Source organism: Ovis aries, chromosome 12 (genome assembly GCF_016772045.2).
Source record: "Ovis aries strain OAR_USU_Benz2616 breed Rambouillet chromosome 12, ARS-UI_Ramb_v3.0, whole genome shotgun sequence".
In the NCBI taxonomy this organism is placed as follows: domain Eukaryota; kingdom Metazoa; phylum Chordata; class Mammalia; order Artiodactyla; family Bovidae; genus Ovis; species Ovis aries.
Genome location: NC_056065.1, coordinates 41098174 through 41124691, shown reverse-complemented (window position 1 = coordinate 41124691; position 26518 = coordinate 41098174). Strand labels below are relative to the sequence as shown.

The 26518-nt window shown below is 50.6% G+C and overlaps 1 protein-coding gene across 6 annotated transcripts in view; it reads left to right on the top strand.

The window, feature by feature from the left end:
* The window catches only part of CLCN6 (chloride voltage-gated channel 6), a 33230-nt gene extending 7566 nt beyond the window's left edge, over positions 1-25664 (top strand). For 3 of the 6 annotated variants that reach the window (XM_060396109.1, XM_060396108.1, XM_042257241.2), the window contains 18 exons: positions 2589-2655; positions 4614-4720; positions 5462-5588; positions 6644-6711; positions 8000-8058; positions 8904-9036; positions 10058-10171; positions 10419-10585; positions 11129-11255; positions 13559-13685; positions 13958-14111; positions 14457-14616; positions 14706-14812; positions 15798-15984; positions 16924-17081; positions 17198-17354; positions 18835-18942; positions 19086-20167. In XM_060396109.1, coding sequence (XP_060252092.1) covers positions 2589-2655; positions 4614-4720; positions 5462-5588; positions 6644-6711; positions 8000-8058; positions 8904-9036; positions 10058-10171; positions 10419-10585; positions 11129-11255; positions 13559-13685; positions 13958-14111; positions 14457-14616; positions 14706-14812; positions 15798-15984; positions 16924-17081; positions 17198-17354; positions 18835-18942; positions 19086-19685 — 2727 coding nt within the window. In that variant the 3' untranslated portion in view covers positions 19686-20167. Of the gene's footprint in view, positions 1-2588; positions 2656-4613; positions 4721-5461; positions 5589-6643; positions 6712-7999; positions 8059-8903; positions 9037-10057; positions 10172-10418; positions 10586-11128; positions 11256-13558; positions 13686-13957; positions 14112-14456; positions 14617-14705; positions 14813-15797; positions 15985-16923; positions 17082-17197; positions 17355-18834; positions 18943-19085; positions 20168-22464 lie in introns of those variants that run through there. The other 3 variants (XM_004013715.6, XR_001044011.5, XM_060396111.1) reach the window with 3 other exon arrangements.
* Positions 25665-26518: the final 854 nt, after the last annotated feature.

Here is a 26518-nt window from a genome sequence, read left to right as displayed (position 1 = left end):
GTGAGCAGGCGGGGAGATCGTGGGCCAAGGGGCAGCAGAGGGCAGAGGGCATGCGCCAGTCTGGCAGATAAGTCATTTGTCCTTATAACAGAGAATGCCTTTTTTTTTTCTTTCTTTCTTTTTTAAGTATAATCCTGATACTTTTTTTTATACTTTTCAATTTATGAAATGAAAGTGAGCCATGCAACGCTGATGCCCTTTAAAGCACTCGAAGTCTTGCTCAAGACCTGTCCTTTGTTATGTGGTCCCATTAGGTAGATGGCAGAGTGGGGAGAGTGCTTAGTGGATGCTGAGGTCACTCTGCAGGGAGAAAGCAACATGATGAGAACAAAAGTGTGGCTATTATGCTCTTTGCTCAAGCGCAGCATGCCAGTAAACAAGACATCGCGGATCTCCGTGAACTCATTACGCCGTCCCTCTTCCCTGAACACTGCTCATTTTACCTGGAAGGTAGAGCTGGCAGTTGTGGGTAGAGGAATACGCCTGAGTGCACAGGGTTCTGGGTCAGCACGTTCACAGATGAATCCCAGACGAGAAGAAATCATGAAACATCGCCAAAGATTGTCATAGCAAAAGTCTGGAACCATAACTGCTGACTCACTGTGCTTCAACCTGGAGCAGAGAAGCTGGAAGAGTTTGTAATCCAAATGATAAATGTCAAATCTGATTTTTGTCAATACGTTGTTAGAAAAGGGGATTGTCTTCATCCATCCAGACTGCTATAACAAAAGTACCATGGACTGAGGGGTTTAAACAACAGGCATTTACTTTTTACAGTTCTGGGGTCTGGAATGTCCAGGCCAACAGACCTGGTGTCTGGTGAGGGCCCAATTTGTCATTCACACATGGGCGTCTTTTTGCCGTGTCTTCAGGTGGCAGGAGAGGCAAGGGAGCTCTCTGGGGTCTCTTTTATAAGGACACTAATCCTATTCATGACCTAATTACCTACAGAGCCCCCTCCCACGTCCTAATTAGAGGAGGTTAGCATTTCAACATATGAATTTGGGAGTGGGCAGGGGAGACCACAAACATTAGCCCGTAACACTGTGTATGTATTCTTAAGCAGTATCCTGTTAATCACCTTTCTCTAGAATTAACCACAGGTTTCAAACTTAATTCTACATAACATACCCATTAAGTGTAAATACATGTTTAAACATAACATAGCCACAAGAACTGACCACAGGTTTTAATTTCAGATTTTTACTGTAGTAAATTCAGAGATCAAGGAACATCTTACTATTTAAGATTAATAGCATTCAGGAGGCCTCTTTGATAATGTTCTGCCATTGTGGGGGCACCGTGGGCTGATGTAATTGTTTTATTTTGCTGTATAGTTGCCTGGTTGCAGATTACCCTGTAATAAGCATAGTCACTAGCCATATAGGTGTTAGTCTTTCTGCAACTGTCATGTCAAACTCTAGCAACTCCACTGAACACCCTCCCGTTGTGGGAAAGCAGACCTGCCTTAATAATGTAGCAACCATCTCCTCTTGCTGCTGGCTTTCTTCTCCTTTGATCTGTCACTGTTTATTGTTTCAGTATTTAAAAGCCCCCAAGCACTGGTTTGTGGGAAGACCAGAGTTAAAGGCACAAAGCCTTTGATCCTGAATTCACATGGTCAGAAGTCTTCCCAGTTCTCTGAAGTCCTGAGCATGCACTTCAGAGAGTGAGCTAGTGGAACAGGAGTGGTTTTCTCTTACTCACCAGGCTAACCATTGGCTATACAATGGTTATAAATCAAAGTCATGACTTACAAAATGGTAATAACTGAGTGCCAAAGAATCGATGCTTTTGAATTGTGGTGGTGAAGACTCTGGAGAGTCGCTTGGAATGCAAGGAGATCAAACCAGTCAATCCTAAAGGAAATCAGTCCTGAATATACTTTGGCCACCTGATGCAAAGAGCTGACCCATTGGAAAAAAGTCCTGATACTGGGAAAGATTGAGGGCAGAAGGAGAAGGGGGTGACAGAGGATGAGATGGTTGGATGGCATCATCAGTGGACAAGAACGTGAGCAAACTCTGAGAGATAGTGGAGGACAGGAGCCTGGCGTGCTACAGTCAAGGTGGTTGCAAAAACTCGGACATAACTTAGCAAATGAATAACAACAGACGTGCAAGAGGCGTATACTACTTCTGAGTAGGTACTGGCTTTCAAAGTAATATTCTGATACCCTAATCCTTTCTACACTTACCCAGCTAAGGATCACTGAAAATGTGTTTGGATTTCTTCTTTTGACCCTGCCTTTGGAAGAGCAGAGCAGGCCCTCACAGGCCTCTGTGCTGTTTCTAAGCGCTCTCAGTCTTCCTTGGTCTTAGGTTCTTTTTCTATTCTTATCCCTATGTGTTGTAACTCTCCTTCTGACAACTTAGCTACACCCCTTCTTTTGTCCTCAGAAGGGCTGTGGGACCAGACTCAGGTGGGGCACTCCTTGACTAAGGAAAGGCCTGTTCATACATGGCCTGTTGGTAGCATGGGTGCGTGTGACCAACAAGAACAAGCGGTGGGGGGTGGGAGGCTGTGTTTCCAGGGGAGTGCCTATGACAGCGTGGAAACTCAGGTGACAGCTCTTGTCCTCTCCCCAGGTGGGTCTCTTCGTGGACTTCTTTGCTCGGCTCTTCACGCAGCTCAAGTTTGGAGTGGTGCAGGCTTGTATCCTTTACAGGGGTCACAGTGTTCCCCAACATGTGTGGTTGCTCACCCTGCTTTCCCATACAGAAATGAGTTTACAGACGTGATCTTTGAAGAGCTACTTACTGGCCACTTGGGTTTAAAGTTTTTCTTTATTATCAAAGGACACAGAGGAAGACTTGAATAGAAAGATGCTCGTGGTCATGGTAGTAACACAGGAAGCCCAGATACCTGTTTTTTCTCATCAGTCTGTGAACTGATTGTGGTTCCAAGGAAAGTCTCACTAGAATTGTTCATGGAACTTGAAAATTCTCTTCCTAAATTTGTGTGGAATCATAAAGAGCCCAAAGTATCTGAGACAGCTTTGAACAGCAGATGGGACTGGCCATCCTAGATGTCAAGATTTACATAATTTAAGATACAGTAGTTAACCCAGTGTCATAGTGGTACAAGAACACCCAATTAGACCAGTGGAAAGTAATAGAGAAGCAGAAACTGGCCCACACACATACAGCAATGCAGTGAGTGAGAGAGTTAATATTATAAGTCAGTGAGAAAGGATGGGTTTGTTAATAAAAGATGCTGGGAGATTGGTTACCCATCTGGAAAAATTCAAAATTAGATTCTTACTTTGTACTGTATGTTAATTCCAGATGGATTAAAGATGTAAATAGGCAAAACAACATTTGAAGAGACTGTAACATCAAGACCAGGGAGTAATTTCTAAGAACTCCAGAAGGCATGAAGATCAGTAAACTTGATGACATCAAAGTAAACATTTTGTTTATACACACGCCAAAAAAAAAAACTCAGACAATAAAACCCCATAAACAAACTGAAAAACAAGTTTACAGCTTAGGAGAAGTGATTCTTTGTGCGTTTAAGAGACAAATAACTAGAATCCATAATAGAGGGAGAATGGCAACTCAGTTAAGAAAAAAGCCGAAACAGCTCAGTAGAAAAACGTACAAAGGATGTGAGCAGACAGTTCTCGGAAGAGGAAAATTACCTGTGGAAGAGCGCTTACCTCACCACCATCAGGGAAGTGAAAATTAAATAACAGGAAGGTGGCGCCCCTGACTCCTGTGTTTGTGTTCTAGGTGTGGCCCTCAGGCATGCGCGGAGATGTTCATTGCATCTCTAGGATTGCAAAACACTGCTGTCACACCAGAGGGACGAGTGGGCCAGTTGTAATTCGGATGGTGTAATTTTAATTTCACAGAGAAGTGAAATTGAACCAGAGCTTTTAGATCAGCATGGCTAATTCTCAAAAAATGTTGAGGGAGAGAAGGCAAGGGTAGAAGGTGCATCAACCGCAACGCCACTGTTTCAATTTCAGAAACACTGAGAACAGTGTGGATGCACATGGACATGTTCCAGGGAGGATGTGCAAGGGTTCAGGTTAGGGGTTTCTTCCAGGAGAGAGGGAAACACAAGGGGTTTTGTTGCTGTTTTGAATGGTATCTAGTGTTTTAATTTTCAAAAAGCACCTGGAGCAGATGTGGCTTAACACTGAGATTTGTTAAGGCTCTGAGGGTATAGGTGTTTGTACATCTTGTAATGTTTGAAGTATTTCATGATTTTAAAATGGTTCCTAGTGTAGGAGACAAAGGTTTCCCAGGTGGCTCAACGCCTGCCCATGCAGGAGTCGCAGTTTCTACCCCTGGGTTGAGAACATCCCCTGGAGAAGGGAATGGAGACCCACTCCAGTATTCTTGCCTGGGAAATCCCTTGGACAGAGGAGCCCAGCAGGCTACAGTCCATGGGGTTGCGAAAGAGTCAGACGTGACTTAATGACTGAAAACACCAATGAGAAGACATCTCAGACAGTTGTGTTTTTGTGAGGTTTATATGTGGAAAACAGGAAGAAGTGCAGTGAGCAGCCCCCATGCTTCAGAGGAGGAGAAACTGCTTCGTATCCAGTGGTGGCAGGACCACCCCTGCTGGCAGGCTCCTTTTCCTTAACCCCATGTCTGCAGCGGTGGAGGAGTGCAGCCAGAAAGGCTGTCTTGCACTGTCCCTCCTGGAACTCTTGGGTTTCAACTTGACGTTTGTCTTCTTCGCAAGCCTTCTTGTCCTAATTGAGGTGAGGTGTGATGGGGATGAGGCAGTGGGGGTCTTGCCTCTTGCTCATGAGGTTCTCCATTTTTCTCCATCTTCATTTCCAAAATGTCAAGACACTGATTGAGTCTTAAGAGTATAGATTCCTGTAGAAAAAGTGATCTCTCTTTCACTTAGGTTTTCTGAAAGTGGTTTCAGGCTCTGGGGAGATAAAAGGGGAACAATCTAGACTAGAAGGTTGCTTCTCAACCTTGGCAGCACATTAGAAGAAACACCTGGGGAACTGTAAAAACACCTTAGAATAACAAATGCTTTAAACCTTAAAGAACTTTAAAAGTGACCAGCTTAGACAAATGAGGTAAGAATCTCTGGAAATAAAGGGCAGTATTTGGCCACCTGATGCGAAGAGCTGACTCATTTGAAAAGACCCTGATCCTGGGAAAGATTGAGGGCAGGAGGAGAAGGGGATGACAGAGAATGAGATGGTTGGATGGCATCACCGACTCGATGGACATGGGTTTGGGAAGACTCCAGGAGTTGGTGATGGACAGGGAGGCCTGGCATGCTGCGGTTCATGGGGTCGCAAAGAGTCGGACACGACTGAGCGACTGAACTGAACAGATTGATTGTTGAAAAGCCTCCCCTCTCAAGAGATGTTAAATCACCAGGAACTTGTTAGAAATGCATCAGGCCTACTGAGTGTGGTGCTGTCCAGGATGAGGCCAGTGGGTTCTGAGTTTCTCAGTATGCCTGCTCTCCCCCTCAGCCAGTGGCAGCCGGTTCTGGGATCCCCGAGATCAAATGCTATCTGAACGGCGTGAAAGTGCCTGGAATTGTGCGTCTCCGAACCCTGCTCTGCAAAGTCTTTGGAGTGCTGTTCAGTGTGGCTGGAGGTCAGGAGGGTCTTTCTTTCTTCCTTCTTTTTCTTTTTTAAAAATATTTATTTATTTGGCTACGCTGGGTCTTATTTGGGGTGTGCAAGCATCCTCAGTCGTGTCCAACTCTTTGTGACCCTGTGGACTGTAGCCTGACAGGCTCCTCTGTCTCTGGGATTCTCCAAGCAGGGATATTGGAATGGGTTGCCATTTCTTCCTCTAGGGGATCTTCCCAACACAGGGATCAAACCCGCATCTCCTGCATTTCCTGTGTTAGCAGGCGCCATTTCTTTATTGCACTACCTCAGAAGCCCTGTTACTTGGAGCACACAGGATCTTTTGGTTGTAGCATGTGGAATCTACTTCCTGACCAGGGATCAAGCCCAGGTCCCCTGCATTGGGAGGTTGGAGTCTTAGCCAGCAGACCACCAGGGAAGTCATCAAAGCGTCTTCCTGACCTTTATCCTTCAAGCCTTCCAGGGGAGAAGGCGACAAGAATCATTATGGGTGTACATTAAGCAGATGTGGCCTTGAAGTTTCTGCCCTCAAACAGATCTCTGTACTTTTTGTTGATGAGTTAGTTTTTAAATGTAAATGCTGTTAATAAGTTACCATTCAGAGCTGTCTGACCAGCGCACCATTGAGTTTCAAAGTAGAGCGCCTGTCTAGTTGGTTTGTGGAGTTGGCTTTTAGCAAAGTCAGCAAGGTTTTTGTGCCAGATGGTAAATATTTTAGGCTTTGTGGGCCAAGTGGCAAAAAGGAGCTATTATGTAGGTGCTTAAACTTATATAACCACTTCAAATGTATCCATTCGAGAATGTAAAAAACCATTCTGAGCTCTTGGGCTATATAAAAATAGGCAGCAAGCCTGTCTTGTCCCACAGGCTATGATTTGCTGACCCCCAATTTAGAATTTCAAGGTTACTTTCTCTTATTTGGTGGGGATTTGACTCACTCTTACTGTTAGCAAGTCGCTTGATCACCTCTGTTTTATAGTTGTCAAGAGAAAGGTCTATGTAACAAAGATTGTTCTGTGCTGATAGATTGTCTTGCCTTTTTCCACCTGTTCCCAGGGCTCTTTGTGGGGAAGGAAGGCCCCATGATCCACAGTGGAGCAGTGGTGGGGGCTGGCCTCCCACAGGTAAGGGTTTATGGGCTGTCAGGGGTTAATTGGCCTTCAGAGTGGGCCTCCTGGGCAGGGGCGTGTCTGTGGTTAAAATTGGAAAAAAATCCATCAAGAGCACCCTAATGTGGCCTTGGTCTCCATTATCAGTTTGGGTTGATGAGAAACTATGAGGTCTGTCTCCCAGGAGAGCAGGTAGCTGGTACCTGGAGGTTGTACTGGGGCCCTGTGGGGTCCTGGGAGCAGAAATGGAACAGAGAGAAAGTTTAAACGAAAGTTACCCGGTGCTCCCACAGCCGTTGCCAAGCACCTGCACACAGGGTGGCTTGCAGAGTGTCTCGAGAGAGGCTGGAAGCCTTGGCTATGATGGTTTCAGGCACAGGCCAACGCTGATACCATTGGATGCAGCAAGGGAATAACAGCTGCTGTTCATCAGGTGCCATCTGGGCCAGACTCTCTTGTCCCATCTCCTCTCTTCTTGAAAGCCACTTCAGGGACTTCCCTGGTGAGTCCAGTGGTTAGGACTCTGAGCTTCCACTGCCATGGGCCCGGGTCCCATCCCCGGTTGGGGAACTAAGATCCCACAAGCCATGTGGCCCAACCAGAAAAAAGCCCCCTCGGGTTTAGTTGTCCTCCTCCTCATCATTCCTAGATGAGGAGCTGAGGCTCAGGGAGGCCAAGGGGCTCACTCGGGACTCCGAGACTCCCCTTCTCACAGGCTGGTCCACAGAGGAAAGTCTCAGTTCCTTGTGAACTGTCACTTGTAAACAGTTTATGTCTCACATTCTAAGGGGAGGGAATTGGCTGTGGTCATTGTGTTGTCCAGGAGAAGGAGAGCAGTCCCTGTCGCCCAGAGCCCATCTTTTGATCTCTCCTGTTACTGCCTCATCTCGTCTCCATGCACCGGCCTCTAGGAAGTAAGCTGAGAGGTAGAAGGAGGCCAGGCCAGGATGGGGCGGTAGTCTGAGACTTTGTCAAGCAGTCACTTGGCTCTTCCCTGGTGACTGCCCCGAGCAGAGCTCACGTTGTCTTCCGTAGCAGCTTTCCGTTTCTCTCCACCCTTCACCCAGCTGTTTCCCCTTTTCCTTTCAGACTTGTTGACTATGTACAAAATGCAATTTCCAAAGAGCCTAGGAATCCGGGGGTAGGAAAGAAGTTCCTCTTCAAAGTCACCTCTTTTAGCAGCTGCTGTCCTAGACTCTCCTCCTTGTGGCTCCTACCCAGGAGCGGTCAGGCTGCGGGGACTCAGTGCTGTGGCTTCCTGCAGCCTCGGGCCCCTCCCTAACTCTGTTTTCTCCCATTCTAGTTTCAGAGCATCTCCTTACGAAAGATCCAGTTTAATTTCCCCTATTTTCGAAGTGACAGGTATGGAAAGGTTAGAAATTGGGGTGTTTTTGTTTTTTAAAAAAACAAGCTGTTCGTTTATTGCCACTGAGATCTTGTACTTGCTGTAACCGGGCTCACGGTCTCCCCAGCTTGGGTAGGCTGCATGCAGAACCTGACCGTCAGGAAGGAGATGGGCTTTGAATTATTTTTCTGAAGATTAGGAGCACAAGGGGCAAGCAGGTATCACAGCTTCTGTTTTGCCATAACCTGGGGCCTAGAAGCATCTCTGGCAACACAGAACATGGTCCAAATCAAAAATACAACTGGGAAAGTCCATTGGCATATTATCAAGATTGGAGTTTATTTACTTGGTCCACCACTTCAGGCTTGGAAGGTCTCTGCACCCTGTGCAATTTGCAGGTATTACTGACCTGCATGCCTGGCAAGGCCCTGCAGTCAGGGGCTCACACCCGGGTTGGGGTCCACCTTCTCACCTTCCTGCCGGGCACTGTCACCTGTCCTGCTTGCAGCCACACTTGGCCATTTTCTCTGGTATTGGGCTTTCTGGAAGGAAGGTCTAGGGAGCCGGTGGCTCAGTGGTGACACCGGAAATCTTCAACCTGCCTTCTGAGAGTTCATGCTTGGAGTTGACTAACATCAGGGAACCCCCTGCCTGGCGGAGTTCAGTGGGGGAGAGCATCTGGCTGGTTAGTGAACTGTGTTCAGTGCCGAGTCAGTTTGGCAGAAACCGAAGCCCTTTGTGAGGCCTGACTGTTCTTGGGTCTCGAGATAATAAAATGTCGGTGCATAAGGAAGTGAGAAAACTGCCCTTTGCAGCCTGAGGACTGTTTCTCAGATAAACCATCTCTCTCTCCACCCCTCAGAGACAAGCGGGACTTTGTATCAGCAGGGGCAGCTGCTGGAGTTGCTGCGGCTTTTGGGGCCCCCATTGGGGGCACCCTGTTCAGTCTGGAGGAGGGTTCGTCCTTCTGGAACCAAGGGCTCACATGGAGAGTGGTAAGGAGGGCCTTCCCCGAGCTTAACCACCCACCCACACCCCAGGTTTCATCTGGACAACTCTTACTCGATACATTTACCAGGAGTTTTTTTCCTCCTCTTTCACTGTTTACCACAGACATACTTTATGTACAGTCATAAATGTCTGAAAATAAAAGGAACAGAAAAGGTAGACCATGTCAGTGCTAACCAAAATAAGGCTGCTGTAGGTGGTTCCATGGTAAAGAATCCACCCCCAGTGCAGAAGACTTGGATTCAGTCCCTGGCTCGGGAAGACCCTCTGGAGAAGGAAATGGCAACCCACTCCAGTATTCTTGCCTGGGAAATCCCATAGACAGGGGAGCCTGATGGGCTGCAGCCCATGGGGTTGCAAGAGAGTCGCACAACTGAGCAACTCAACAACAAAGAGTAGTTTATTAGTGTTAAAGGAGACTTTGAGACAAGGGGAATTACCAAAGTGAATAAGGGACATATCCCAGTGGTATAAGGCTTGATTTAATGGATAGTTTCAGGTTAACCTGTAGTTTTGATGAGGCCAGACTGACTTCTTTGCTCTAGATGCCTGTATCCTTCTATGGACTGTATTCTACTTCCCTTATTAACTCATGTGGACTGTTCTCTACTTCCCATGTCAACATCCTTCCCGTCCCCAGTGAGACATTACCCTCTGATGACGAGCTATCTGACTGGGAAGGTGAGAGCAGCTGTGGTCCTGACTGAGCGCCCATCTGCTCGCTCGGGGAACACATTCTGCCTCTGGTGTTTTCTGTTCCTCTTTTAGCCTAGGGTCTGGTGCACCATAGACTTTAAATAGTCCAGAGAAGGCTGAATGGAAACTCCCACTAGCCCGATTTCCAGCTTTTCACACTTGAGGTGAACTTACAGCCGTGGTCACCAGAGCCCCATGTCCAGACCTGGAGTCGGAGGTCTCTGTGTGGAGCAGTAGGTTTATGGGACGCGTCCGGGAGGAAGTAGGACTTGTGGCTTTCAGCTGTTTTTGTGTTTGTCACCTGTTTCCCAGCTCTTCTGCTCCATGTCTGCCACCTTCACCCTCAACTTCTTTCGTTCTGGAATTCAGTTTGGAAGTTGGGGTTCCTTCCAGCTCCCTGGGCTGCTGAACTTCGGCGAGTTTAAGGTATGTTTTGTCCTTGCCCTCAGAATTTCTTTCTTGGCCCATGACAACTGCTCTTAAGTAAAGTAGCAGCGAGAAGCTGGCAGAGGTAGGTGCGCCTGGGCGCTGTAGCCTCCTGCACGCGTATGCTCAGTGTGGACAGGATTCCAGCACCGCTTCGCCTCTCGTTTCTGTCTTCTCTGCTCCTGCCCCTTCCTGTTCTCACGGGCACTCTGGTTTTTCTCTCTCCCTCCCCTGCCCTTTCTCTCAGTGCTCTGACTCTGATAAAAAATGTCATCTCTGGACAGCTATGGACTTGGGTTTCTTCATCGCGATGGGGGTCATTGGGGGCCTCCTGGGAGCCACGTTCAACTGTCTGAACAAGAGGCTTGCAAAGTACCGTATGCGAAACGTGCACCCGAAACCTAAGCTCGTCAGGTACCCTCGCAGTCGCCTCCCCCACCTGCTGCGGCTCCTGGGCCCCGTGTGGACCGGGCCATCTCTCCTGAGGAATAGACCCCACTTCCCACGCCAGCTTCCAGGTCACGTCTAAGACTGAGAACATAAACGTGTTTATCAGACAGACCAAGAGACTGCGGCTGAGCTTAACTCATATCAGAGCCACTCTGGCTCCCGGCCTGTCTGGACTTGGCCACGGGGACTCATGGGAGAGTCAGTATCGGCCCCACCAAGAGGTGTGCTGTCATGAGACTCTCACCCTGGGACTTAAAGTGGGAGGCCGTTCATTCCTTGGAGAGAGATGATGTGGCCGCAGCAGCCTCACCACTAACCACCTGTACAGATTTGTACATAGAGATTGCTGGAACACAGCAAGCCGCTGATACATTCTGCACATGTGCTGACTGCCCAGGGGCAGCTGTGCATGCTCTGGGGGCAGGGAGGGTTGGGGGTAGGCAGTTTCGAGTTCCCAAGACCAGGTATCTTTTTAATCCATGCCAACAGCTGTGTTTTGCCTCCTAGAGTCTTGGAGAGCCTCTTGGTGTCCCTGGTGACCACTGTGGTGGTGTTTGTGGCCTCCATGGTGTTGGGAGAATGCCGCCAGGTGACTTCTGCGGCTCAAGTTGGGAATGACTCCATTCCACTCCAGGTAACCTCCTGTGTACCTGCTGCCCTTGTCCTATGTCCACAAAGACGAAGCATCCAGAATGTATGACGTGCCTCTGTTTAGAGCCAGTGTATGCATTGGTTCACTGTTCCACACCTGAGTCAGAATGCTAGGTGGCGGATGGGGATGGGGGCTGGGCTTCGTAGCTGTCATTTTACCTAAGAGAGAATGTTCACCAAACTGGCTCTTTTTCACTTTTGTGAACAGTCCTGGTCATCATAGAGGGGACTCCTCTCTCTCCCCTGACCCCTACAGTGAGGTAGGCATTGAAGCTTAGTTTACAACGTGTGTTGGATCTGAGAGTGGACCCTAGGGTGGAGGCTGGAGATTCTCTCAGTACATGTCTTAATGGCCCCTGGGGAGCTACTGGAGTCCCTCCGAGCCCCTTTGGGCTTTTGTCTAGAACGGCTGCATCTTCCGTGTCCCCAGGAACACTAAATAGCTAGAATGTACTCAATCAGAAATCAGCAAACTATGGTCCATGGACCACATCTAGCCCTTGGCAACTGCTTGTTGCTGTGTAGCCCCAGAGCTAAAAATGGTTTTTACAGTTTTAAGAGTTGGGAAAAGAAAGCCAGAAGAACATGCACTAGAGACTATATGTGGCTTGCAAAGCCTAAAATAGTTACTCTCTGACTCTTCGCAGGAAAAATCTGTCGATCCCTGTTACTGGTTATTCCCCAAGGCCACCTCCTTACCAGGCCAGTACTTTCCAAAGTGTGTTCTAAGGAGCATTTATACACATGATTCAAGAGCAAACAAATGGAAACAGATTCAGATGAGATAACCAGGCCTAAGTAGGTTTCTTGAACACAGGACTTCTCAGGGCCTTTAAAGTTCCAGTAAGTGTTAGGAATGTTCGGCGTGTTCTTTGTGTGCCAGGCGCTCCACTAAGCACTGTACGTACATGACCTCACTTAGTTTTCACCATGGCTACTCTGGCTAGTATTGTCCCCACTTGACAGATGAGAAAACTGAGGCAAACTGAGGTCTTGCCCAAGACCAGTCAGCTAGTAATAGGTAGCCTGAGATAGATGTCATTCCCATGTTATAAAAGAGGAAACGGAAGCTTCACAAAATGGAGTACCTTTCCCAAGATCACAGAGGGTGACAGGGTGCGAGTTGGGTCTGTCTGATCATGGAGCCTGTTCCCTGCTTGTTGCAGGTACACTGATTTCCAGCAAGTGCAGTGGAGCTCCTCTATGCACTTGACCACAGGACTCTTTCCAGTGCGCCTTCAGCACTGGGTTCCTCCAGACCTAAGTTGGGGAAACATTGCGTTGTTGGTTATTAAGCTGTTTCCTCAGCTTGTCGACGCTTGACAGCTTTGCACATACATCCCGGTTGCCCGCTCTTCCCTGCCAGGTTCTGCCCATAGGGGGCACTCCCTTGTTTCCTGCAGCAGCCTTCATCTGGCTGTGTTGCCCAGCCAGGCGCACCTCGTAGGATTATACTAACCCATGGCCTGCTGTCGTTACAGTGTCCACATAAGGGCATCTCTACAGTGTCGCTGATGGAATGGGATCCAGGAACAATCCGTCTCCTCAGTTAGCTTTGCAGTAACACCCATTAGTTGTTTGCCCAGGGACAGGTATGAGGTTCACCCCCTGTGCTGCTGAACACCAGCAGCCAGAAAACGAACACCCCTCTGATGAGTCTAACAGTGCCAGGCTCTCATCTGCTCACACAAGATGATGAAGAGGGGAAGAGGGCTGGGGTGTGAGGAAATCTCGTCTTTTCCCATCTTGGGTTTTGTTCAGCCAGGTGAGGGATGGGCAACCAGGAGCAAGGTATCTGCAGTAGGCCTCATATACGCAGGTTTCTCCTGCAGCAAACTCGGGGCAGAGGCTTTTTCCACTTGGAACAAAGCTGGGCTTAGGTCCGCAGCGCCCTGGACTCTCCTCTGCAGACACCTGACCACTCTGGGCCTCTTGTCAGGCCTCTACCTCGTCCTCCATGGTCTGTGGTCCCTGGGGACCAGGCTTCCCCCAGCGCCTCTGACAGAAGTAGCACTGAGCCAGACCCACAGTGAATCATGGCTGTGGTTATATTTTTGTTGCAAATGTGCGTGAATAAGGGCCATCATCCTGATTCTTTCTCAAAATGTGAGGAATACAGTATCACAGTTGGCTGCTTTTGGATCTCGATCTGTTTTTGCTACCTGTTTTATCATGAGTAAAGTTTGCATGCCAGGTTTGTTGCAACCTTGCTGGAGACGTCCCACTTGAAATCTCAAGTGCCCTGGTCAGGGACCTGTGTTTGACTTTTTGATTCTTGCTTCTCAGGTCACTTCAGAAGATGTGAATTCAAGTATCAAGACCTTTTTTTGTCCCAATGAGACCTACAATGACATGGCTACCCTCTTCTTCAATCCCCAGGAGTCTGCCATCCTTCAGCTTTTCCACCAGGATAGTGAGTCTCAGGGGTTGGGTTTTGGGACAGGAACAAATGATTATTCACCCGCCCTTTCCCTTTACCCTCAGACACAGCTGGGCTTACCCCTAATTTTGAGCAAGAACAGGGCTTTTCGTTGGTGACATCACCCAGACAAAGATAGGCTTTCTGCCTCCAGCACTGGAGGTGAACCAGACAGGATACAGTAGGACCTGGTGGGAGCCGAGTAGTCTGGGAGGCCTTGGTAAGCATCTTAGTGGGACTCAGGTCAGTCTGCTCTTGCTTCACAGGTACGTTTAGCCCCGTCACTTTGGCCTTGTTCTTCATCCTCTATTTCTCACTTGCATGTTGGACTTACGGCATTTCTGTTCCAAGTGGCCTTTTCGTGCCTTCTCTGCTGTGTGGAGCTGCTTTTGGACGTTTAGTTGCCAATGTCCTCAAAAGGTACTCTGTGCGTGTGTGTGTGTGTGTATACATGCACTTATGCACATGTGTGGGAATCATAGCTTCCTACCCAACCTCACAGGCTTCCCTGGAGGCTCAGTAGTTAAGAATCCACCTGCAATGCAGGATACCTGGGTTTGATCCCTGGGTCGGGAAGATCCCCTGGAGAAGGAAATGGCAACCCACTCCAGTATTCTCGCCTGGGAAATCCCTTGGACAGAGGCGCCTGGCGGGCCATAGTCTGTAGGATCTCAATAGTCCGACATGTCTTAGCGACTAAACTACCCTCACCCCACCACACGCTGTATGATTCTGAGCCATGTTCTTGGTCTCTTTCTTCACCAGTTACATTGGATTAGGCCATATCTACTCCGGGACCTTTGCTCTGATTGGTGCTGCGGCTTTCCTGGGTGGGGTCGTCCGCATGACCATCAGTCTCACGGTCATCTTGATTGAGTCTACCAACGAGATCACTTACGGCCTTCCCCTTATGATCACCCTGATGGTGAGCACGCCCCTTCTAGGCCTTGTTCAGATTCAAGGCCCAGTTCCCCCCACAGCAGCCTATTTTCAAGCCTTTCCTTTGTATTTCAGGTGGCCAAATGGACAGGGGACTTTTTCAATAAAGGCATTTATGACATCCACGTGGGCCTGCGAGGCGTGCCGCTGCTAGAATGGGAGACAGAGGTGGAAATGGACAAGTAAGGCCAGGATTTCTCTTTGTGTCTTAGTTCCAGAATTTATGAAGTCTAGGGCCCAGGAACTTTTGTATTAGGGGGTAGTAGTACAGATTCTTGGGTTGGAAGAAGGTAAGTAACAATAGCAAGCACGTTTGTCCCCAAGTGTTTTCAGGAGAGTGGAGTCGCCCCGTGGGCTGGAGGCTGGGGTGGGCAGGGTCGCTTCATGGACTGTTCAGCCGCTGTGGCATTCTGGTGAAACAGGAAGTGTTATGATTGAACATTTAAGCGTCCAGTCATTGTGAGTGACAGCAAGCTGCCTCATGTGCCCAGTGAAGAGTTGTCTATCAGTGGTGGCTCCTCTGGGCATAGACACCAGCTTATCCATCAGGCCTCTCATGTCTGGAATCACGCAAGGTGCTTAGAGTCTGTCCTGTAGGAGTCAGCCAGCTTCCAGAAAGGACCAGCCAGTCAATATTTCCAACATTGCAGGCTATGTGGTCTCTATCACAGTTATCCAGCTCTATCATAGTAGTGCAGAAGCACTCGTGGACAACATGTAAATGAGCAAGCGTGACCAGATTGGACCTGTGGGTGATACTTGCCATCCCTGGTCTAAAGGGACACCCAAAGATTCTCATTTTAATTCCCATGTCATTAGCAGTTCAATGGTGACACATGGCATGTGCCATGGGGTGCTGAGGAGGGATGGCTGAAACCCTGAGCAAGCAGATGGGGTTCATGGTGAGGGGGCATTTGTATTGAGATGAGGGTCTTGGCCCACCCACCTGACAAGGCAGGGAAGAGCATATTCCAGATGCAGGGAACAGTGCCTATGAAGGGGATGGGAGTACCAAGGAACACGTGTGTTCAAGGATCGGCTGGAGGTGGTTCAGAAGAGGGACCCTGGTGGTCCAGGCAGCACGGAGAGGGAGCGCGGCCATGTCACGGCTGCTCCCGGGGCCACAGGCTCCATCGTGAGGCTGGACCACTTCTCTCCCTCCCCCAGACTGCGAGCCAGTGACATCATGGAGCCCAATCTGACCTACGTCTACCCGCACACCCGCATCCAGTCCCTGGTCAGCATCCTACGCACCACTGTCCACCACGCCTTCCCGGTGGTCACAGAGAACCGGGGCAACGAGAGGGAGTTCATGAAGGGCAACCAGCTCATCAGTAACAACATCAAATTCAAGGTAAAGAAAGGGACCCCGGAGGAGGGGTGGACCATGGACAAGTGGTTCCCTGACACTCACACTGACCCCATACTTGTCGCACCCTGTACACAGGGTGGCCCTGGCTGGCTCTTGTGAAAGTCAGCACCCTTGTCATTGTATGCGACAGTGAGCAAGGACTGGACAGTGAGTAAGGACTTCATTAGGCCATCAGGATGTGTGTGCATTCTCACTCCAGCAAGCATGCGGATAAGTGGTGGTTTTAATCAGCCCACCAGGCTCCTCAGTCCATGGGATTTTCCAGGCAAGAATACTGGAGTGGGTAGCCATTCCCTTCTCCAGGGGATCTTCCTGACGGAGGGATCGAACCCGGCTCTCCCGCATTGCAGGCAGATTCTTTACCATCTGAGCCACCAGGGAAGCCCAGTTTTAATCAGCAGTGGTTAGCATTCGGTGCAGGTTGTCCCAGAGAGGGTTCTGAATTGCCAACAGTGGGAGCTGACCTACTTAAGAAAGAAGTCTGTAGGAAGCTGTGGGACGGACAGGGAAGCTGAGGAACCAGGCACGGTGCACCCTGGGTGAGCAGGTGGCTGGCGGCTCCTCTGTGGGTACCAGGAGGCAACAGCGTTGAGGGAGGGTCCTGCTGCCTCACTTGGGCTGAGTCCCCACCCTTGGCTTTGGAGGTTGGGGGCGCATCAGTTGACAGGCCCGCAGAGCTATGACATGGGAGAATTGCCTTACTGTCCCCACATCAAAGGAGTCGGGCCGTGGGGCCGGCAGAAAACTTGGGCTCCAAGAGGCTCCTTGAAACACAAGTCTCTGAGCCACCGTGCAGGTTTCTTGACGTTTTGGCGTGGGCCTGTGCCTTTTGACCCTCAGGGTCATCCACCTCCTCCCCTGAGTGGATGCTGGCCTGCCCTCGAGCAGCCGTCTGTTATCACTGCCCCCTCCCATTCTCAGAAGTCCAGCATCCTCACCCGCGCCGGCGAGCAGCGCCGGCGAAGCCAGTCCATGAAGTCCTACCCATCCAGCGAGCTGCGCAACATGTGCGACGAGCACGTGACCTCCGAGGAGCCGGGCGAGAAGGAGGATCTCCTGCAGCAGATGCTGGAGCGGAGGTGAGGGGGCCCCTCGCCCAGGGCCGTCCCTGGGAGAGCGGGCGGGGCTCGGGGCCGTGGACGGGACGCAGTCCTGCTGAGGGTGCCCTAGGCAGCATCTGGTTTTTGTATAACAGATACACCCCCTACCCCAACCTGTACCCTGACCAGTCCCCGAGCGAAGACTGGACCATGGAGGAGCGCTTCCGCCCGCTGACCTTCCATGGCCTGGTCCTGCGCTCGCAGCTCGTCACGCTGCTCGTCCGAGGAGTCTGTTACTCTGAAAGCCAGTCGGTGAGTCTCCTTTCTTGTCTGCACCGGGCCTCTGGAAAGCATGAGGGCGCTCGGAACCCAGTCCCCACACCTGCTGCCGAGCAGTGCGTGCAATCCCTGCTGCCCTGACGCTGAGCAGGGCTCAGAGTCCCTCCAGGGCCTCTGCACCTGTTGTTAAGTGTCCTTCTGCCCAGTAGCCTTTTAATATAACTTCTACACTTTAATTTCTGCCATGTGTGCACTTTGTTACATGTGTTATCCAGAGAAATACCTTTGTTCTTGTTAATTTCCCTGTAGTCTTTTTTTCTCTGTGGTTTATGTGTGTTCAAAGTGGTCCATACAGTGACCTGCAACACACTTCACCCTTTCAGATGGAGCCTGAAAAACTCACACAGAAACCTAGTTCCCAAACTAATTTTCCTTTGGGTCTTGCCCGTGGGCAGCCAGCCTGAGGTCATCAACTCATGTGTGCAGGACAGGAAGGGCCACGGATGGAGTGGCTCGGGCTTGGGGGTATGGCCTGTGGGAGGCCCAACCTCACTGGAATGGCCCAAGGGACGAGAGTTGGAGGAATGAAGCAGGCCAGACTACACAGAGCCTCACCTGCAGACAGAAGCCACCAGTGCTGGCCTGAGGAAGCCCTGGGGGTCAGCGGTGGACAGCAAAGACCATGGGCCGAGGGGAGAGAAGGGGAGGAGGGTTGGGGAGGAGTGGTGACCGGTCCAGAAGACTCAGGATGCAGGAATAGTGGCAAAGCTCCCCTGTGACTTTTCTGGGCTGACTTTCCTAGAGCTGCTGTTTCCAGTCACTGCAAACTGGGCAAAATCCCACAGGCGGGCCCCTCAGACGCTTCCAGCAACAGCAGTGTGTCCTTGCTTGGTTTTGACGGCCCTGGGACAGAACGCCCGGTCGGCCAGGCTGTGCTTCCTCTGAAGGCTCCAGGAAAGGATTCATGCCACCCTCATTTGTGGTGGGTGCCCTCGGCCTGCCCTGGCTGGAGGCACATCACTCGCGTCTGCCTCTTTGTTACCCGGCCCTCCCTCTGTGCCCTCTCTTGTTTTAGCAGGACACTAGTCCCTGGGTTTGGGGCCCACCCTCCTCCATGTGACCACCTCTTACCTTGACTACATCCGCAAAGGCCTCTTTTCCAAGAAGGCCGTGTTCACAGGTTCTAGGCATTAAAATGCAGATGAATCTTGTAGGGGACCCAAGTCACCCCAGCTACAGCTACTATTACCACTTTTCTCATTGAAACTCTAGAATAGCTCACATCTGTTCTACAGATGAAAGGGATGTTCAGAGAAGTTAGGAGACCAGCCCAGGGGACACAGCTAGGGAATTGGCCAAGAAATGGCTTTGGAGCAGGAGGTTTCACTCTAGAGCACCTGTCCTGGCCCTGCGCTCCCTGCCTGGCTCTGAGACCTTGAGGGAGAGTCCCCTAAACATGGTTCCTCCTGTGGCCACATCTGGTGCGAGGACAGTGTCTGGGTTGGGATTGCAGAGTGCCAGCCAGCCACGCCTCTCCTACGCTGAGATGGCTGAGGATTACCCGAGGTACCCCGACATCCACGACTTGGACCTGACCCTGCTGAACCCGCGCATGATCGTGGTGAGCAGGGCTTCCCTGGGGGCCGGGGCTGGGTGAGGAGGCTGAGGGCCCATCCCGCACAGCCTGCTCCTTGTCTGCGTGGCCAGCATCACATCCTGGGTGGGCAGGACTGGCTGCGGGTCACCGTGTTGCCTTCTTTGCAGGACGTCACCCCGTACATGAACCCCGCACCCTTCACGGTCTCGCCCAACACCCACGTCTCCCAAGTGTTCACCCTGTTCAGGACGATGGGCCTGCGGCATCTGCCAGTGGTGAACGCAGTGGGCGAGGTGAGTGGGGCCTGTGAGGCGGTGCCTCCTGGAGGGGAGCCTCTAAGCTCGGCGATAGACGAAGCAGCAGCACCCCGCAGGGGTGCCCCCCAAACTCAGCCTGCTCTGCGCTCCCCCAGCAGAAGTGAGGGGCAGAGGGCTGGGCGGGAGAGAAGCAGCTTTGGAAACTTCCCCTTTGGCCTCCCGGGTGTTTTCTACATGCGGTCTCCTGTGTGGCTGGCAGGTGGAGCCAGTGTCGCACTGGTCTTGCCTTCTGTGGAACAGCAAAGCTTAGGCCTGGAGCTTCCCTGGGAGTCAGTGGTAAAGGATCCGTCTGCCAATGCAGGCAACTCGAGCTCAATCCCTGAGTCGGACAGATCCCCTGGAGAAGGAAATGGCAACCCACTCCAGTATTCTTGCCTGGAGAATTCCATGGACAGAGGAGCCTGGCAGGCTATAGCCCATGGACTCACAAAAGAGTCGGACACAGCTTAGCAACTAAACAACAAACTTCTCTGTATCCTAAAATCTTTCTCTTCTTGTTGGACTTGGTGGTGCCTTCTTATGGGAAGGGGATCGGTTCTCTACCTGTTATGGGAATTTGTAACACTAAATGAGAGAATTTCAGACAAACTACTCGAGAGAGTGTTAAAAGATAAACTACCTAATTATTATTACAGATTTTTCCATTTTTTCTTCTTAGAACATTTTTTTTCTTACTAGAGCAACATTGGTGTTTATAGAAAAGTGTGAAACTATAGATAAAAAAAAGACATGGCAAGCCCTTATCTGTATAGAGGCAGCCATGTTAACTTTTTAAAGTATCTCTTGTTTTTGCCTCTGCATCTAGGAGTGAGAGACTTTATATGCCAAGTTTCAGTGAAAATGTTACCACTGCCTGTACTGTTTTATATCTTAATTTTTCAATGAATCTATGGGAAATGACTTTCCATGGCAAAAAGTATTCCTTTAGGACATTTTAATGGCTCAAGAGCATTCTGTTGCACAGCTGCCTGGTCACTTACTCATTTCTCTGTGGTGGGATATTTAGTTCAATTTCACTGAGTGAAAGTGAAAATGTGAGTATGTTATTTATATGACTCAGTCGTGTTCGACTGTTTGTGACCCCATGGACTGTAGCCTGCCAGGCTCCTCTGTCCATGGGATTTCCCAGGCAAGAATACTGGAGTGGGGTGCCATTTCCTTCTCTAGGGGATCTTCCCAACCCAGGGCTCACACCCAGGTCTCCTGCCCCGTGTCTCCAGCATTGCAGGCAGATTTTTTTTTCTACGGTCACTTTAATGGTCACCTTTCTGAGGCTTTCAGTCAGTGCCCCCTAGCTGCCTTGCAGGAAATGACGCTTCTCCAAAATTAGGGCTACCCAGCAGAACCCCGATAGCGTGCATGCCCTTACATGTGTTTAGTGGCTGGAGGTGGAATCGTGCTCCTTGGAACACAGCTGTGCTGACAGTTCTGGGACACCCACCCCAGTGAGATGTGAGTCACTGCAGTGACTGTGGGAACCCCCTGGTTTTCTGGACTCTCCTCTGCTGAGCTTCTTTCACTGGTGTGGGGAGGAGGGTGAGTTCCCTACACAAAGCAGTTTTCTGGATACCAGCTGGGTGTCCTCAACTCAGTTCAGTCCTGACACTGTCTACCTGGGGATGGTATCATGTCCCTTGGGTTAAGGGCTCAGCCCCACAAGACGGTTCAACCTACCCACCTCCCCAACCTCAGTTCTCAATCGAAAGTCTAGGTTGTCACCTGTGCTCCTAACTGACTGGCCATAGACGGTTCCCATGACCCCCTGCTCGCAGAATTCAGAGACACTCATATCCTTTCGTTAATTTCTTGCTTCATTCAGTCATTTATTTACTCATTCACTCATTCATTCATGATTTTTTGATTTATTGGCTGTGCTGGGTCTTGTTGCCGCACAGGCTTTTCTCTGTGGTGAGCGGGGGGCTACTCTCTAGTTGTGGTACGTGGGCTTCTCATTACAGTGGCTTCTCTTGTGCAGAATACAGGCTCTAGGCAGGTGGGGTTCAGTGGCTGCAGCTTCTGGGCTCTAAGGCACATGTTCAGTGGTTGTGGTTCATGGGCTTAGCCGATCCACGGCATATGGGGTCTTCCCAGACCAGGGATTGAACCCATGTCTCCTGCACTGGCAGGCAGATTCTTTACCACCGAGCCACCAGGGAAGCCCCCCCTCATATTCTTTTATAATAGATTGTAGTCCATAACCTGAGAAGGAAATGGCAGCCCACTCCAGTGTTCTTGCCTGGAGAATCCCAGGGACGGGGGAGCCTGGTGGGCTGCCATCTCTGGGGTCACACAGAGTCGGACACGACTGAAGTGACTTCGCAGCAGCAGCAGCAGCAGCAGCGGCAGTCCATAACCTGGAATGGGCAGATGGAAGAGATACACAGGGCAGGGGGTGGGGGATGGGAGGCTGAGCCCTACCTCCTCTCTGGCAGGCTGGGCACCCTGCTATCACCTCACAGGTTCACCAGCCTAGACGCGCTCCAAACCCTGTGGTTCAGGTTTAATAGAGGCTTCATGTCACAGGTGTGGTTGATTACATCTATGGCCATTGGTGATGGAGTCAACATTTCCCACCGCCCCCCACCCCCACCCCACTGGGTAGCTAGGGCTGACAGCTCCAATCGTCTAGTCATACACTTGGTTCCCTGGGAAACGAGCCTCCATCCTTAAAGGCTTCCCAGAAGTGACATCATTAGCATAAACTCAGCTGTGGTTGAAAGGGGCTTGTTATGAATAACAAGACACCCTTCTTTTTCACCACTCAGGAAGTGCTGAGAGTTTTAAGAGCTGTGTGCCAGAAACTAGGGTGATGACCAAATATATTTTTCTTACTATGAATCCAATATCACAGTGACTCAGGTAGTTCTGAATGGTGAAGCCGGCTGGGTGTGGTGGCTGTGAAGCTACAGACCATGAGCTCTGTTTAAGAAGACATTCCTGTCCAGATTCCAGCTGGCCCAGCTCAAATCTCTGCAGCTGGATTTGTCCCATTGGCCTCCAGCTTGCGATCCTGAGCTTTCTCTGTATCTCGTTTCCGTCTAGAAATGAGGTACCCTTCAGAACAAGCGTCCTGATCGTACTGTCGGGCCCGCCCTGGTCCTTCTGGGACCTGATTCTGGCCCTGCCACCTGAAACAGACAGGCCGGGCAAGCTCTGTTCACTCCTGTCAGTTCTCTTCCCAGTGGGTTTCACTCTGCAGGTGACTTGGGTCTTTTCTTCCTGGTCCTAGATCGTGGGGGTCATCACGCGACACAACCTAACGCACGAGTTTCTGCAGGCCCGGCTGCGGCAGCACTACCAGACCCTCTGACAGCCAGGCTCGGGCTCAGCCTCACCGCCGCGTGCCGGCTGTCCTTGCCGGAAGCCGCCTTGGGGGGCAGCAGCTCTGGCTTCGCCACCACGGCTGGCCGGACTGTTCCTGGGCACAGAAGATCCCCAGTCACCCACTCGCTTGGAAAGCCTACGGTCATCGAACACTTTGCCGTCAGAGATCCTGGGGGTGGTATGGGACCATCAGAGCCTGGACTTGTCTGACTGCTCAGCAAGTATCTTCCCGTTTTCTGCTCCCTGCGTTCCTCCATCCAGTGCCAACCTAGGCCCCAGCCCCACTCCCTGCTAGCACCAGGACCAGTGGTGAGTCAGGCCTCGCCCGCTGGAGGGTGACCCTCAGAGCAGGTGTCCCTCCTCCTCTTTGCCACTTCCCTAGGGAACCCAGCTGTTGCCTTAAAGCATCATGGGAGGTGCTTTGGCCAAGGCAAACACGGGTTGGGGGAGATATGCCAGTTGCAGAATTCAGTGAATGAGGAATTGGGCCCTGAGAAAACCACCCACGTTTCAGAGAGCACCCCCCCACACAACTCACTGGGACTCAAGTTGACACCATCACTAGTTCATTTTAAGGGAAGTTCTTCTGGGTGTGAGGTGGGGCCCCTGTGGTGTGAACCTCCCTGGAACCACCAGCTCCAGAAGCACAAAGCGTTTAAATCCTGCCCGTGCTCCCTGAACTTTATGATAAAGCTGACGACAGGGTCAGATTTCCACCTGTCCCAGCTTTAAGCATTTCGGCTTTCTCTAATTTCCCGATTACCCATGGTCTCCTTGTACCGCATTTTCACCCCGGTCCTTCTCCTCTCCATCAGATTACTAAACTTCACTCCAGTTCTATCTGCCTTTTCGTGGTGAAGCAGCCACAGCCCAGAGGACCTTGCATCACCCCTAAAAGCAGGGCTCCCTTATATAAAACTGCTTCACTTGACCCTGGGGAACAGTGCCGTTATTCATAAGACGGGAGGGAGTGAATCCTGAACCAGGAATGTGGATGGGTCCGTGATGTGGCTGAGAAAGCCAGAGTGTGACTGCACAGCAGGTGTTCATTCGAGGAAGAGGGTGTCTGCCCTTCATAAGCATCTCGCACTCGCCTGCTGCTGGCCATCCCCACCATCCCGAGGGGCTCAGCAGCGGCAGCCTCAGGAGGGGTCAGCAGTGGGTAGGGGGAGGTGCTTCCTGCCAGCTCACGCCCCAAGGTTTTAGTATCAGACATAGGAAGCCTCCCTCTCTGTTTCTGTCACTCAGTTTCCCCCCGGCTGTTTGGTCATCTCTGGACAGGCACCCAGAATGAGCATCTGGGTGTCAGGCATTTGCACTTACTTTCCTCTTTGTTCTCTCTACTTTCAGCAGCATCTTTTTTTCTTTTTTAAATTGGAAGAGAATTACTTTATAAGGTTGTGTTGGTCTCTGCTGTACAAGAGCTCAAATCAGTCATAATTATATACATATACACACAGCCCCCTCTCCGGAGCCTGCCTCCCATCGCATTAGACAGCCCTGCAGCAAATGTGCTTGAAGACTCAAGATGGCATCTGTTGGCATTTAGCTAGTTGTTCCTTTTTTTTTTTTAATCATGGAAGTTGCCAGAGGGCATCCGCGCCAGGCCACGGCAAGGCCATTCTCTCCTCTGAGCCCCCCTGCTTTGTTGCCAAGACTGCTGCTCAGCCTAGGGACGAGGACCCGTCCTGCCTTGCCAGCTCTGGTCCTGTGCTCCACGCACTCTAGGGAACAACCCCTGCACCCAGGGGCCATTTCCACATCGTCCCCAGTGACTAGGGCCCCTCTGTTCTTCCTGTTTTCTCATCTCTTTGATCAGCATGACTTTGACATAAATTTTTTGACTCCCTTGGGTGCACTTGACTTATGAAACAAAGATGAACATTCCAGTAAGTAATTGAGGAACTCACCAGGACCAAAAGAGCAAGCCCTCCTAAGTGTGATGGTGTTCAGCCAGTTGCCACTGTTCTCAGGCAGCATCTGGAACTGGAACTTGCTCCCTTCTTGCTGCCACTCTCCCCTTCCTGAAATTGACAGGACTGAGGTCCTCCCAGCTTCAGGGGGCGGGGTCACACGGCTGGCCGGGAGGCTGCCCTGGGTGAGTGGTGTTGGAATTTATCCCTCCCGCACTCCATGTTGTGCTTAAGTCACCTGATATTTTGTTCCCATCGGTGCAGCCCAGAGATAGACGGCAGAATGCAGACACCTCCCTCCCCCTGAACAGATGCATCAGACCCAAACCCAGCCCCTCTGGAATGGCACGTCATTTTCTGTCCTGGCGTCTGCCCTTTCCAGACAAGCCCAAAGACTAGCACAGCTCCACTTGTACCACAGTTAACTGTCAGCCTCATTCCTTTGATTTCTGTTAGTTAGAAATCCGCATTTCAACATCTTGCCTGTTCCCATCACAGTCACCTCCCAGGGATGTGGCCCCTCAATAGATTCTCAGGGGCCAAGCTTGGGATTGGCTAGAGGTGGTTTCATGTTCCCCAGCTGAGGTGTCAGAGGAGGGAGCAAGTCCCACCCAACTGTGGGACCTTTGTGCTCTGGGAAATAACTGCTCATGACCACAGAGGATGAGATGTTTAGATAGCATCACCAACTCAATGGACCTGCATCTGAGCAAACTGGGAGATAGTGAAGGACAGGGAAGCCTGGTGTGCTGCAGTCCATGGTGGCGTAAAGAGTCAGACGCAACTCAGCGACTAAACAATAAAAATGGCTACATTTCATTAACGGTTCCTGGCTGGAATGGATGCTTGCTTGACCCAGCTGACCATATGACATTTTTGAGGCAAAGTCACGTACTGATATGGCCCTCGGGGATGAAGAAGCCTGCAGGAAGGCCAGCAGCACCCTGGTGGCCCCACAGTATTGATGTGCAGTGTTACACCACAGCTTGTGGACTTTGGTCATCTTGTCAGAAGCAGCTTTCTTCTTTCTTTTTGCACTGTTTGTTTATACAGTAACGTTAGCTAATTCTATGGTGTATATAAATTGTATTTTTTTTTAATTTGTAAAGTTCTGTTTTTATTTGAACGCTTGGAACTTGGAGGTTCTCATTGTAACCGTGTCAGAATAAAATGTCTCCATCCATCTCCATCATCCTTTTGTCTGCACAGTGCCCTTTTTTTCTTAGTGTGGTGAGGACTTGTTTTCATTTCATTCCTCCCCCTCTCTAACATGTACAGATTGCAAAGCTGGAGAGGGGTTTATAGCCTCAGGTCTCCTGTAGCTCTCCCAGCAGGACTCTTCATCCTCAGGGGGCCACTTGGCACCTTAACATAAGAACCACTTAGTCCTACGGATATCAGCAAAAACCACAGCAGTCGCCCTGCTCTGTCCCCCCTTCAGATCAACACTGTTGGGCTTGTTCACAGATCCTTTCCACCTATAAAATCACCTGTCCTCACAGGCACTCCCTCACACAGCAGCTGGTGGAGAATCCATTCACTTCCTGCCAGTGCTTCATTTAGGATACCGCCCCACAGGCAGATTCCCCCAGTGTCCAACCAGAAGAAATCAGACCTTGGTGCCAGCCTCCACCTCTCAGGGCTTTTGGGTCACATTTTGTTTTGCCTGAAATGTGATTTCTTAGTCTCTGGGTGGTCTGCTTTGAGTTGCTGTCCCTCAGTGACAGAAATGCTGGCTGGGCTTTCCTGGTGGCTCAGATGGTAAAGAATCTGCCTGCAGTGCAGGAGACCTGGGTTCAACCCCTGGGTTGGGACGATCCCCTGGAGGATGGCATGGCAACCCACTCCAGTATTCTTGCCTGGAGAATCCCATGAACAGGGGAGTCTGGCAGGCTATAATCCATGGGGTCGCAGAGTCGGCCAGGACTGAGCGACTAAGCACAGTGGCAGGAGCAGCGTCGGTCTACTCAGGCCCCTTCATGCATCCTCCCTCACTCATCACCCCTTCACCCATCCCTGCTTCAACCTGTCCCTCCTGCAACTCAT